Source organism: Colius striatus, chromosome 7 (genome assembly GCF_028858725.1).
Source record: "Colius striatus isolate bColStr4 chromosome 7, bColStr4.1.hap1, whole genome shotgun sequence".
Taxonomy (NCBI): domain Eukaryota; kingdom Metazoa; phylum Chordata; class Aves; order Coliiformes; family Coliidae; genus Colius; species Colius striatus.
In genome coordinates this window covers 16,874,841-16,889,743 of record NC_084765.1, presented here as the reverse complement: position 1 = coordinate 16,889,743, position 14,903 = coordinate 16,874,841, and the positions used below count along the sequence as shown (strand labels likewise).

The window sequence follows — 14,903 nt, the reverse complement described above, 5'->3', positions numbered from 1 at the left end:
GAAGGACTGAGGTCTGACACTGCCAGTATGCTTTAATAAAAAAATTAAACAGCACACATTAAAAATGCTCCATCAACCCTTCTCAGACAGATAAAGGCCTTTGGACCTTGGATTTAGTCACCTAACCTAAGACCTGGATCCCACAGTCTCTGGGTTATGGATTATTATCCACTAGCAGAAGGTGACTGCCAAAAATCTAAGGCTTTCTAACTAGAATGGAAATGCTACTTTGAAATTATGAAATATTTTATCATAAATTTACTAAAGCAGATGTTACAATATGATGGGAATTAAAGAATTATTGAAGTAATTATTGTAACAGAGAAGGCATATTAACTCTGTTAGTCCTTCAAGCAGTGCAGTATGAGCTACTGTTCACTGTGCTGTTTCCAGCAGGAAAACCAACCTGATGGGGTCTTGGAAAGACATTAAGAATAAAAATAAATTCCTTGGCAGTTCCTGTGACTGACCATGGTTATAGAGAGGATGCAAATTATAGTTGTGTGTGAAAGTTTTAAGAAGGACAAATTAGAGGGTTTATTAGTGTTCCTTTAATATTTTTCCATGAACTTAAATCTCAAAAAAGGCTTTGTGTTTTTTCCTATCCATCAAAAACAGTTCTATAACCTGTAAATCTATTTTTTTCAGGACAAAATGGGGTACAGAGCCCAAGGTATTATGCTCTCAGAAAGCCTATGTCAGCCTTTCAGCAGCCTTTTTCCCTGCTGTAGATCACACAATTAATATATGTAGACCTGTTACACAGTTAGCTTTAAATGACATACTAGAAAGAACTATGCTGACTGTAGGGGACTTGGAAAAAAGAAACAGTATTCTGAAGTATTAACTTAAGGAGACATGATAATTTGTCATTTGTTAAAGTTAACAAGGAAACAGAAATGCCAGTTTCAGGAGACTCCTAGTAAACCAGACACAATGTTTACCTACCCTGATATTATCCAAATGCTACCTTATTTGTTTCCAGACTACTAGTTATTGTGTGACCAGTCAGTCTGGATACACTTGAGGGGAAAACTCCGTGTGTGGGAGGTTGGAGTCAGAAATGATCTTTTGGTCATATTGTGAGACTTTCCTTGCTCTTACATGTTTTTTCAAAACATAAATTCTGCTCTTGATTGGGTGAATACTCTGAGCTCTGCCACTATAGGTCTGTATTACACTGGGTTACAAGTTAACTGAGAGGTGGCTGGACAGGAACTACTGAAAGGCATGAGGCAACAAACTTCTCCAGGTTATTAAAAAAAAAAGAGAAAGATTATATAAACACATGACTGACTTCTGGTCATTGGCTCAATCAGCAGCCGTACGCACTTCTTAAACCTTTTAGGTATCTTCAGGGAGAAACGTATTTTAGGAGCTTAATCCAGCTTCGCTAAGTCAGACTAGCCAAAGAATTTCAAAGGCAGGTAAGCTCCTGGACTCTCTGACACCAATAATACCTTATTCCAGCTCTTGGATCCTCCCTTCTCTTTCACTCCCTTTTTCCTCTTTCTCACAGTCTTGTCTTTCTGAGAGACCTTCCATGGATATCATCTCCCATTGACCTCTGCCAGCCTTGGGGATGGAGAGCATGTAACTGCTGCTTTGATTTTGTGACCACTGTCACTGAGATGAGCACCTGCCCTCTCTACTCCATGCTTTCCTAGATGATCTAAGCAGCACAGGATTCAACTTATTCAAGCATATCCAGTACCTCTTTCCCCTTTTTTGAAATTAATTAGAATTTAAGGGTAGGAATGCTGAGAAAGTCTCCTTCCCTCTCTCCTGCGTGCTTTTCAGCAGACAGGGAGTAATCCCTAGCAGTCAGGGATATTCAGCATATATGTGGATGTTTCCAAAAAGCCTATTTCTTCAGTACTCAAGGGTTTGTTGGGAGGCCAGGCAAGAGGAGATCTGAGACTGACCCAAGTGCTTTAACACTTAGCATTTGCTCAGCAGTGAGTGCTCCACATTGCCCAGCACTCACAGATGCAATGATATAGATACCAAATCCAAGGGAATCTTGGCTGACAGAAGCAGGTCTGGCTTGCCAACAGGCTCCAAAGGGAAGTGTCCAGCTGGACTGGTCCTTGCTGCTTTAAAGCTGACATGTAGAGCTCCTTCTGCTTATTGCACCTGAGTAAGTAGCACTCAGAGGCTGTGGCAATGAGAGCTATACAAAGTGGACAGCTACGAAGTGGACAGTAGTGTCTTAGGTCCAGATTCTGCCACCCTTTCCAGAATAGTGGCATTGAAAGCAAGAGACTACACATGAATGAGAGAGGCAGAGTTATGCTGAGAACTTGGACATTATCCTTTGAGATCTAAAAGATGTTTTTGAGATTCACATTCCATGTTCAGTAGCACAGAAATGCATTTCCTCATTCTCTCTAGGGTTTTGATGTACATAGCTCAGCTGGCTGGGCATTTCCTGACTGATGCAGCCTAACTTGCACAGCTGGCCAGGTAAAACAACGTATTCAAGGCTTTTAGTTTGCTAATGTAGTGGCAGAGTATTTCCCATATCTCACCAATACCTATAGCTATGACACAGAGGTGAGTGGAAGCAGTGGGGCTGCAACAGCATCTGCTCTGAGTCGCAGGGTTCGCACTGGCACACAGTGGGTGGCAGAATTTGCCTGGGTTGTGTCAAGACTGAGATGTGTATATGTTTCCTGCTTCAGGTAATAATGTGCTAAGTTACTACTTTATGCACAGAGGTGTGGAAACCCTTTTTTATGTTTCTCCCTCCCTCCCTCCTCTTTCCGTTCTATGATCCAGACACCACTAACTGTATGGAGTTGATGACTGGCAGACTTTCCAAATGTGGTAAGAATTTCCTTCCCTTCTGCCTTTTCTCCTTCCCCAGCCCCTGCTGAGCAACATAATAATGCGCCGTCTTGTACCTGCCACCTCTTCCCCTTCCCTATCCCTGCTCTCCCATGCTCTTTTCAAGATTACCCACCCCATAACAGCCCACTATGTCTTTCACTTACCTGGTGGACACAAGCACATACTCCTTACTCTGCTCCTCCCCATCCATGCACAGATGCACAGACTCCACCACAGCTTTCCCCTTCATAGCACGAATGTGTGGTGTTGCACTTGAGATTCCCTCCCTCACTGTAACCCAGGACAGTGATTTTATTTTCCTTGCCTGTTGTTTTTTTTTCTCTTTTGTTTACTTGCTGCCTTTGATTCATCACTCTTCAGTCCTTTTTGTCCAGTGAAGCTGAATGCTGCTCCCTTGGTTTTCTACTATTGAGACAGGATTGCTATGTTACTTAATTCTGTTTTACATTCACTCTCTTCTTCCCCAGTTATCCTTGGGATAGAACTCTTAAGTCTTCCATAAGACACATTATCAGACACTTCGCTAGTGTAACTTGTCATAGTTCCAGTATGGTCTTGGATATTGTGTCTCTAGCTGGAGGAGCAGTGAACCTACTGAAGATCCAGAGTATTGCTAGGAGTGAGGAAAAAAAAATAGTTTCCAACAAAACTTGCATCTCAACTTGCTTAGGGTTCCATAAATTTGGATTAACTTGTCCTTTGGCTTCCTTCCCTTCTATCCACACATGGGCTGTATTCTTTCTCTCATTAACTGTGGCCCAACTGACTCTTTCAAATACAATACTGGAAACACCCAAATACTATGTGATATGGTTTTGTCTTATTACTTAGGTCTTGTACAGAAAGGTTCTGTACAGAAAGGTTCTGTATAAGAGAACTCTGCTTCCTTTAGATTTCCATTTTGGTATCTAGGTGGAATTCAGGTATCTCTGTGAAAGGGAACACAAGCTGTTGAGGATGGAATCGTTGTACCACTCTCCAGCCGGATCTGCGACTCCTGCATCATCTCTTCATAAACTGAGGAAGTTCTGGAGTTGTTGTGGAGTCTGTATCAACCAAGGAAAGTTGTCATGGTGGAGATAATACTAGGTTTATGCATGTGTGACTGGGGCAGAATTTGGCCCATTTGCTTTATTTCGGATGATCTCTTTCCCTTCAGTTGCAGCTTTGCTGGTGGGAGTTTTTCCTTTGCTCTGAAAGGAGCTCATTTGAATTCCTGCTTGAGTTTTCTGGGCTAGCTATACCATTTCTGATCTCCTCACGAAGACTCAGTTGAGTTGTAAGCAGACCTCCAGCTTCATCTTGAAGGCATCAGACAGCAAATCCTTGTTACTCAAGCCTTTGGGTTTTGCCTGAGTCTGGCATTCACATCAAAGGAAAATATTGAACTGTTCATTCTTCTGATTGCCTGCAGGTTAATGGAGCTGTACAGATAACCATCCAGTGCTCCACATGCCCTAGATAGAGAGCATTACTGCTTACTCTCCGTCCAGACAGGCCCTCCAGCTGTCACTGTGTCAGCATGAGTCCATCAAAGGACACACAGGACAAGGTGAAGACCAGCAGGGAGACTAGTTTCTGGCTGCTACAGCACAGACAGAGCACAAATATGTAAATCTAAAGAAGAGAAAGGATGGGTTATAGGGGTTTAATGGAGCTGCTTCCTTTAAATTATATTCCTGTTGGTGTGTTCACACAACAAAGCAGAGATGGTTGCACCATGCTCAATTCCACTCTCCTGTGTGAGTGAAAAGCTATTTCAGGTGCCAGGGAGCTTACTCAGGATTTAGACAGGACATCGAAAGGGAATGATGCCAGCATCTAGCCTATTATTGTCAAACTGTCTTCTCTGACTTTGAGGCTAGGGAATGCCCTATAAAGTTGACACAATGTCCATCTAGTAACAACAAATAGCATAAGAAAACTATACTACTTGGAGGTTTTAGCCTCATCATTGTTCTGTATTCTGAGAGTAAGCACAAGGAGCGATTTTGTAAAAGAGGTAGCACTGCAGGAGGAATAGCTAATCAGATGCTTCATGCTTGGTTCAGCCATGTTAAAGCTCTGGTGGGAATGAGGAATATCTTTTCACCCACTATAAGCCATCAAATGTTGTAATTAACAGTAAGGCAAATTTATTTAGTCCTTTAATGTTATCTCATCTTCTGCTAGCAGTGGTCATCAATCTGAGAAGTGATTTTGCATATAGCCATTGGCATTGAAAAACAAGTTAATGTTGAACAGCAGAGGTATGTCACAGAAGCTGCCAATATCCAAATGATGTAACAACTGCTGTATCAACCCTACCTGTGAAAAGAAAAATGCTGCCAGCTCCTAATATTTCACAACAGAAGAAAATCATTTGCCTCATAACAAAGTTGAAACACACTTTGGTCTACAATATTTTTTTATATTTCCACTCATTTCAGCAGGGGAATGGGCATTTCTATTGTCAAAAAGAGTTCCATGAAATCTTTCATATCTTGTTAAAATGAAAACCTTTATATTTAAAATGCAGCTGTAATCTGAAGACTGCCTACAGGAGTGATACCTTCAAACTCTATTCCTTGTGCGTCTTCAGAGCCAAGTCTGACAAATAAGTGACAAATTAGTGACAGTGACAAGTAAGCTTTACCACTTTATGGGCTGCTGTTAAGCCTTATAAAATCAAAACAAATGTAAACGTACAAACAGGATTCTGTCTTTGAGGCAAAATTGAGAGAATTGTTTACTACCATCTAATTCGGTGTTTATCTCACTGAACAACAGGTTATATAATTGACAGTGAGGTTCTAATAGGTTCTGCAAAGCCTTTATACTAAAAAAAAAAAATCAAGCTAATATACAAACTGGAAAGCCTTCCAGTTTCAATGACAAAGCTGGGGATTAGAAAGCAGTATCATTGTAAAATGAGTGTATTGGATCTGGAGCTATTGATGTACACCACATAGGAGCCCACAGTGCCATTTCAGTAGTCCTTGTTCAGAAAAGACTCTGTCTTTACAAACTTTAATGACTTCAAGTCCTTTAAATAGCAAGCTGAGAATTTCTCTGGGTGATTGACTCATTAGTAAAGCTGATATATAGCCTTTGATAACTCCCTGTCCCAGTCATTCTGGTTTTTTGAGTCCTTAGTATGTTTTGCCAAGGTGTTAGCTGCTGGCAGGAAGCTCTGAAAAGCAGCCTTTTTCTTGATTTTGCTTTCCAGTTTCCACACTGCACCTATCTGGTGCTGAGTTTTATTTCCAAGTAAGGCAACCTCTTCTTGTTTTCTATCCCTCATGACTCTCAGGAAAGTCTTTAATGGCACGTCCATGGAACTGGGTGATGATAAAAGGAGGAAAAGTTGAGTACATACAACTAGTGTAGCTCTAGTCAGACCATGCTATCATGCTAGGCATTGCACAAACATGCATCCCTGCAAAGTCTTAGACCCATGACAACAGGCTGTCCAGAAGGCCTCATGTTTATTCCTAAATATCCTGTGTTGCCACTTACATTTTGAAACCTTGATTTCTAGCATTTCAAAGCTTTATAGATCCTTGTACGTACCACTGACTATCACCAAAATAATCTGATCAAAGCAGAGCACAGAAAATCCACTTGCCTTTCATATCTTTCAAATTTATCTCACTCAGATCTCTTGCTTTCTGGGTTTAGGACTTGACATGACTTCCTATTCAGAGCCATCTGACCTTGTCCCCCATGGCCAGTCATCCTCTGTGCACACAGAGCAATTGCACTGCAGCAAACACTTCATAACTCCTTGCAGTTACACTTTGATTCATATAGATGCATGCCTGTGTCAATAGCATCCCAAGGAGAAATTAGGAGACATTTTGTAGTTTAAAACTGGCTACATCACATCTGGGTTGCAGTTGCAGCATGTAGCTTTGCAAGTGCTGATTTACAGAGTGTTTTTGTTACTAGTAGCAGCTAATATCTGGATTTGGTGCTCTTGGAAGTGATCCTGATCCATATTGGCATTAATTAGAGTAATCCTGTTTCTCATAAAGTAGCTATTTGATGGATGAGAAGGCTGATGATTTGCATTCATAAAGTAGTAACTGATGGCAGAAACACTGATGCTGAAACTGGCAGAAAAAGCCATGTGCTGCCGTCGCAGCTGAAAGGATTTTCTCACCCTCTTACACCGTGAGGTAGGCAGAACAATATACTTTTTTATTAACATTCCTGAAAAAATGTGCTGGCTACTGGTCCTTCTGAGCATGGTTGAATCTTCTGTCTAAATTGTGACCCAAATGAGAGGTAAAAGGAAGAAGACTCACCTGAAAGATCATGTATTCATTCCTAATGGAATTCCTAAATCAGATTTTACAGAGCTTGAGCTAGGTTTCCCAGTTATCCTTGTCCGTTCTACTAGGATGCAAATGGATGCCTGACTCCCCCCATGCTGTAGTCATATCTCCTTGTTCTAGTGTTGTGTTTTGGAGACATTTCTTGTCCATTCATGACTCTTGTTTTTGCACGGTAGAAGAGGTCACAACCAAAATGACAGCTTGACACTAAAGATGATTCTAGGTGTACTGAACTATTTGGTGCATGTCAGTTCCTGCTTTGACAGCAATGGCTAGATTTTTACTGCCCAATACAAGAGCTTTTCCTCTTTTTCTGTAATAATATCTAATACAGAAAGCACAAATCTCTCTCTCTCCTAAGGTCACGTATGTTATTAACGACAGATGGTGTTTCAGGATACTCCTTGTGAATAACTGCTTGCTGTACAAAGCTAAATTTGAGAGGGCTTCCCCAGAAGATTAAATCATATTTTGCAGGAATTGATTCAGAGGAAATCAGGAGGCAACATTTCACCAGCATACACAGGTTGTATCTCTCCTTAGGAACAGGTCAGAGAACTTGAAACCCATAAGATCATACTTGAACATCCATCTGATAGAAAAAGACAAAATCGTATTATTGCGTCAATACATTTCTGACATTTTCATAGACAAAAAATTGCAACAAAGCAGCAGGAGTCCCTAAGAGAATGTGTGCAATACTATCATCTGCTGTGGTTTTGCAAATGTAGGCCATCAGCTTCCCCTTTCATCACATGCATGTGCAGGTAGATCTCTGTAAAAGGACAGACAGATACAAAGAATTCTTGGGCTGAGTCCTTCACCAGCCAATTTGCCAGAACAGCATGATTCCACAACAGAATCTGGCACCTCTTCATCCCACCATTCTCCTTGCCTGCTCTTTCAGTGCCACCAATTGTCCAAACAAATGTATGATTCCCTCCTCCCCATCATCATGTCTCCTTTTTTGAATGTTATGTGGTGGAGCTGGATTGTCCAGAGCCATTCATCAGTAATGGGCAAGCTTGTTCTCTGATTAATTGCTCATGCCTTAGTTCTGCGGAAGGTGACAGCAAGGAAATACGCCTCATCTGTTTGGGTCTTTGCTGCCTGTGTTCACTGTTCACTTAACTCATTACCCAAGAGCTACATGTCTCAGTTATATTGTCGGTGACAGGACAGGCTGAACTGTATCTCAGCTTCTCCATGCACGTATGAGAGAGAAAATGTGCAAGATAAAGGCAGAATGGTCATCTGGGTGCCTCTGTCTAGGCACAAATTGAGCCACCCTCCAGATGGAGTGTTTTAGGGGAGCAAGAATAAGCATGGGTTATAGATCATTTAGATGTCAGCCTGTTGTTCAGATCTGCCTGGGTATGTAATGGTTGAAAGCTCCCACCTTCTGCTGGTACCATGGACACATGTCAACAGTGTGTGATTATCTGAGTCATTCCTGCTAGTAGTTCTTTTCTGCAGACACTGGTTCCAGTGGGCATTTTTACTAGCAGAGTCTAAGGGCTCTAAAAAATAAGCTCTATTCTTACCTTTGGGAGACACCTTTCCCAGTTGCGATTCAGGAATCTTGCCAAGAAAATGGAGTTCTTCTGTGGACTGTTTGTCTCCATTTTCTAGTCCTAAATTGAAGTGAAATCAAAACAACTGTCCCATTAGGTAACTAGCTGGTGAAAAAAAATAAATGGGAAAACTTGTTCAGGTCAATCTATTGTGAGAATTTATAAATCTGGTAAAAACTATCTCCATGTCTCTCTTGAAAATGCTTTCCAGACTTCCTACATTTTTAGACAAGTACCAGTCTTGGGATTTCTGAAGTTTCTTCAGCTCACTTCAAGTGGCCTAGGATGTGTTCATAGACTGAAAAGAAGTTCTGTGTGATGGCCTTCAGCAAGACATTGCAATAGCCTTTCTGTCACCTTTCTGTAGTCTAGAGGGAAGCCATAGGCATCCAACAATTAAAGGAGCAGAAAATTCTTTCTGTGGCCTTCTTTGGTAGTCGATGAGCTTGTTGAGGTATCTCTGATTTGTATTTGTACAATGCCTAGCCTGGGAGCTCTTTAGTCTGGAGGAAGACTCCTGCATGACTCCACAGTTAAACAAAGAGGAATAGGCTACTTCTATCTGTTGTGCCTTTCACCACATATACTCGAGGAGTAGATTCTATATGTAAGTCTTCTGTTTTCAAATGCAGAAGAGATTGTACCAAGAGAAACAAAACAAACAGGCAAAAAGTGCCTAGTCTTAATGCAGAGGGTTAAAACTCTGTCAAAGCAGCCAAATGTGTTTGAAAGGGAATGGATTATCACTCACATTATGTGATTCAAAGGAAAAAACCCCTCAATATCAGAGACAGGCAGACAGCCAGAGAAGATGTGACATCGACAAGGGAAGGGATATGGGAAGTCAGGTCGACAGAGGATGTCTCTGTTTCCAGTGGAGGTCTTTTCCTGTTTATTTTTTCACAAAGCTTAAGCTAAAAATGCAGAAACACAAAATTACTCAGGCTATACAGAAAAGAAAGCCGGAGGATAATTCCACAGATGCCATATTTGTTTTGTGCAACTTTCTGTTCAACACCACAAGGATTAGTGCATTAAAAATACATAGATTTGTGAGAGATGGTTTCACAGGAGAAGGAAATGCCTCAGGGTTTGCCTCCATCAAGTCAATGGGAATGTTGCTATTTGCTTCAGTGAAAAGAGGACCAAGTCTTTATCCAGCTGTGTTAAACTGTTCCAAAACAGTGGACTGTAATCAGTGACTGAAGCCTCCAGGTTTATCCCAAAGTTGCTTATTCACTACCTCTTGTTATTTTCTGTGGAGGTCTCTAAGGATTTCAGCAAAGTCAGTGTTTTTGCAAGGGCAGGACAGGGTCTTTGCATCCCTTCCCAGTGTCACTTCTGGTGCCTGGAGTGAATCATCTAATTTTCTCTTTCCTACCTGGCTTCACTTCCACTTTGCTTCTAAAACCTGCAATGCCAATGGGGCTAAGACAATGTCAGACAGACTTCCTAAGAACAGGAGATGAAACACTGAGAACTGAGGGTTGATACAAGCCACCTGCACAGTGGAGATGTGTTTTTACTTTTTTGGCTGTCTTCAGCCCTGGTTCTTCCTTTTAGTGCCTGTTGTATTCAAATCCATTCACGGGTTTCACTTCTTTTATGATACTTTGCCATGGCAGTGCTGCACACAGGTGCCACAAACCAGTGCCTTCTCCAGAAGTACATTTCTCTAGCATCCCTTTAATACATGGCTCTTTCATAAGCTTCAGTGCTTGTTTTCAGATCCATTCCCCTTCCTCATCTTGCAGCATACAGCTCCGTGGCCTAACTTAATGCACTTATCCATCTCCTCCTAACAGATGTAAACCTAATGCTCTGAACCTCCCCTCCTGCTCTGATCCTTCTCACAGTCACTCACCCTTGCTACCCTTCACGCCTTCTTTGCTCTCTGTTGATGAACATTTGATCTCTAGGGGAAAGATGACCTTAGTTACAGGGGTATGAAACACCAGGAAAGTTTCAAAGAATCAGTGAGTCAAACCTTCATCTCCATCCAGAGGAAATGGGTTCTCATCTCACTTTCTGAAGTGATACAGGCAGCCTTTTTGAGGCTCAACTTACAGGTGTAGGAACTTATGACATGTTTTGCAGTGAATGCTAGGAGTGGAACATTGCTGAAAAAAATATTCTAATCCATCATTACCAGTGTTTTCAAGTCTTATTGTACTGGATGCATAAGCCCAAAGAGAACTGAGAACTAAGAGGGGCAAAACCACTCACCATTTTTATGCTTCCCACACAGCTGACCCACATCTGTGTATTCCCAGAGAAAAAATGTGAGGACTCTGTCTATCCAAAGACCAGGATTTAGACCAGCCCAAGAGCGGGCTGACAAGCTGTCATGCTCACAACACCAATGTAGAGATTGTCTGTATTGTTCGGTGTAGGATCAGTTCTTTCTTGACTCCAGGACAAGAGAGCATTATTGCCTGGTGTTTAATTACAAGTCTAGATACTACAAAAGGCAAAGGAAGGAAAGGGTTAGTGAAATGGCCTATTTTATATTTCAGCAGCTCTCTTTGAACATCCCTCAGGATTTCTTACCTCCTATTACAATTTTACCTGAAAATGCTGATTGTAAGGAATCCAGTGGTGATACAGGCAAAGAAAAGCAGACAGTTAAATACTTCTGCTGCAATAAATCTCCAGGCACTTGAAAGCCAGTAGGGCCTGGGGAGGAAAAAGGGTGGATGAAACAGGGGCTGCATATTTTAAAAGGACGATTAAAAATCCTGTATCAGGACCCAGAAATACAAGAGATATAAAACCAATTTTTTAATGTTTTATTGCCCCATTCTTGTAAGTTGCACTTTTGCCTACTGTTCCTGTCTATGTGAAAACAAAAACTCCCCAGATCCTGCAGAGCCCTGCTTACTCTGCCCTCTTCTTTTCCTCTAAGCTTGTTCAAGAAACTGCTCAGATGAATAACTAGAGATATTTCCCTCCCCTTTTCTCCCAACCTAGCAGTCTTTCCCTCTCCAGCATTTTTTTCAGTGCTTTTTTTCATTCTCTCTGCTGACTCCATTTGCTTATGAAGATGAGGGGTCCAAAGCCACATAAGAACCAGATGTGCCCACATCCCTGCATTCAAGGCTGGGTGTTTGCTTTCTCTTTTTTTTTTTTTTCCCTTTCTTTTCATTGAAAAAGTGTATCTACCTAAAAGAAGTTCTGAGTCCAAGCAGAGCACACACCCACAAACCTCCAAGAGCTTTAGGGAAGCTTAGAGCAATCTCTGAAATAGAGATCATAGATGTGGAACAGAGATCCCTCTTCCAGAACATCATGTGTATGTAGAAGGAAGCAGATGGAGCTCACAGAGGTCTGACCCCAAATGATAGCCTTTCTCTTAGCCAAAAATTGAGATACAGGCTTTGCCTGGCTGGCTGGCTGGGCCCATCTCTAAGGCTTCAGTCAGGTGAATTAAGTCCTTCCAGAAACTAACAAACATTTGCTTGTGGCATTGATGTAGCTGATTGCACAGACAGAACCAGGCACAGGAGTTAAGTTACCCACAAAACAGCAGGTAGAAGAAGACAAGGAATGAATTAGATGAGTAAGACTGAGATCCTCCACTGTCTATGTCAGCCATTTGATTTTTCTCAATGCCTGTTACCATACAGATAAAAGCAACTACCTGGTTAGCATGGGGCAGGGAAAAAAGAGTAACACGTGCAGCTTTGCATGGCACAAATACTATGTGTATCCTCTTGGTTTGTATAAGAGTGGTTGATGCCTGTCTAGCATTTTCTGTTAGAGTAAAAAAGCACTCAACAAGCTCCTCAGACAAGTTACTGTGCACAAAATGTACTTGCCCACTGTAGTGACTGGTTTGCCTGTGTTTATAATGAAAGTGAAGGGGAATACAATATTAGCAAGCCAACAGTGTCTACTGACTGTGGATAAATGCCAACCTCTGCCTTGAAGAAACCCCCTTTGTTCTCAATTTAATGTTCCTATCTTGGGGACAAAAGGTTCCACTCCTCACAGCATCTCACTGCATTGGAAGGCAGATACAATGAGCCCTTTTCCTTCTGAGAGTTGGAGAATTAATTTATTTGGGTGGAATATAAATTATTTGAATATTTTAGAATAATGAAGCCAACAGTCCCAACACTGAGAAAACCTTCATGAGGTAAACAGGCATCACCTCTGTGGTGTATGTTAGATTAAAACCACCTTCGATATCCACGTTGAGAGAATTTAGTGTGACTCCTCTGATGTCTGATCAGGATTAATCCTCCAGTCCAATAAAATTGAAAGGCACTAGAAATGCCCCAAAAATGGCTACCTTTCCAGTAGTAGCAAGTCCCTTTCTGGTAGCACCCCAGAGCTTTTCCTCAGGTATGGCCTCCCACACATCCTCTGATGCAGGACTGCATTAGCAGCACACAGCCCTGCTGCCTCAAGGTTCTCCACGGCACAAAAGACTGTATTCACGTGCATAGTGCCCAGCTCATGTCAACAGTGCAACCTATGCCTTAGCTGCCTTACTGAGATACCTGTTCTACTGGCACATAACCCTACATCCCTCTCTGGCTCCTGACTTCACTGGAGCGACTATCAGTGTCATGGAAGCTGTATTGTAGAGACCATAACTCAGGACGATGAGGAAATAGTTCTTGGCCCAGAAATAAATGCATAGCAGCCTGCTTCCACGATGCATTCAGCATCTTCATTCCCAGGTACCTGCTGTAAGAAGGACCTGCAGGTGCTTATAAGATTGCAAGTAGAAGCTGCAAGTACATGCAGATGGCAACACTCGTGTCAGCTATAGCTCAGTTTTCAAATGCTGCTTTCCGTGGAGCACTGAGATACTTCAGGCTCAGTGATTGAAAGGTGAGCAAGGAGATACTCAAAAAGAAATAAAATGCAAAGAAAGCCTAATGCCCAGTGGAGCCAGAGAGCTTAGTGAGGCTGCAAAGCAAAGTGTCAGCTGGTGACCACAACACCCTGTGCTTGTAACAGCATCAACAAGATGGGACTTGCCTCTACCCAGCCTTATGTTCACCAATGTTTCAGTGCAGAGTGGCCAAGTGACTCAAAGTGACAGCCTGAACTTTCAGCCACGTGGTCCTGTATCCTCCTGTTAGGTGAGATAGCAATGCTCTCCCATTCAGGAGAGAATCAGGACCTTCTCCCTAGGTACTTTATGCTCCCAGCCTCTTTATTTCTGTAGGTGTCCCACCCTAACCACTCTTCCTCTTCCTGCTCATTGTCTCCATCCCCCACACACCCCCACGCACGTGGCTCTGGATCTCCTCATCATGTTCTTCTCGTTAAAACCCCATTGTTCATTTGTTTGTTTGTTCTCTCTCTTTCTCTCCTCTTTATCTCTTTCCCTCTCGTTGTTTTTTTTTTTCTTTCTTTCTTTCTTTCTTTCTTTTTTTGTCTCCTCTGTTTTGTGTACCCAGGCAGCCCATTGAGTAACTTCTTTGACGTAATTAAACAACTTTTTTCAGACGAGAAGAACGGGCAGGTGAGCCACCCCCCCGGCACGCCAACCAAGCATAGCGCAAACAGCAAGCGGAGCGATTCCGGTTCTAATGACTATGGGTCTAGAGGAGACAATAAGTACCCTGCTGGCAAAGACAAGGCAAAGATGGTCTCATCAGTCGGCCTACAAGACCAACCTTAAATAAACACATAAAAATTTAAATAACTTAGAAAACAAAAACAAAACAAAAAAAGCAAGAAAGAATGAAAGAATATTCCTTAGCGAGCTAGCCTCTAAACTAGAAGGATGTATATACCTTGCCACAACAGTACAAAACTGTCTATAGACAAATTTTGTATGAAGGAATGACTGTATATATATACATATATATATTTATATATGATATATAATATATATCTCAGAAACAAACACAAAAACAAACGAATGAAAGAATGAAAAGAAAAGAAAGAAAAGAAAAGGTAGCACAGATGACAAACCCAGTTCACCAGATCTTGGGTTGTGGTTTTTTCCGGTTGGTTTTTCTTTTTTTTCCTCCCTTTTTTTGAATGTTTTGCTTTTTTCCTCCTTCCTGATTTTTTGGGTTTTTTTATTATTATTACTATTATTTTTTGTTCTCTTTCGTTTTGTTTCTTGTTCTGTTCATGCTCTCTCTGTGTTTCTGACGACACCACTTGTTTCCGCTCTGCTACCAGGAAT

The 14,903-nt window shown here is 41.7% G+C and overlaps 1 protein-coding gene across 3 annotated transcripts in view; it reads left to right on the top strand.

Moving 5' to 3' along the window:
• The window catches only part of BRSK2 (BR serine/threonine kinase 2), a 321,793-nt gene extending 307,371 nt beyond the window's left edge, over positions 1 to 14,422 (top strand). The window contains exons 19-20 of one of the 3 annotated variants that reach the window (XM_061999606.1): positions 2,782 to 2,829; positions 14,212 to 14,422. In XM_061999606.1, the coding sequence (XP_061855590.1) occupies positions 2,782 to 2,829; positions 14,212 to 14,387 (224 nt within the window). In that variant the 3' untranslated portion in view covers positions 14,388 to 14,422. Of the gene's footprint in view, positions 1 to 2,781; positions 2,830 to 14,163 lie in introns of all 3 variants that reach the window. The other 2 variants (XM_061999605.1, XM_061999607.1) reach the window with 2 other exon arrangements.
• The last annotated feature ends 481 nt before the right edge of the window (positions 14,423 to 14,903 follow it).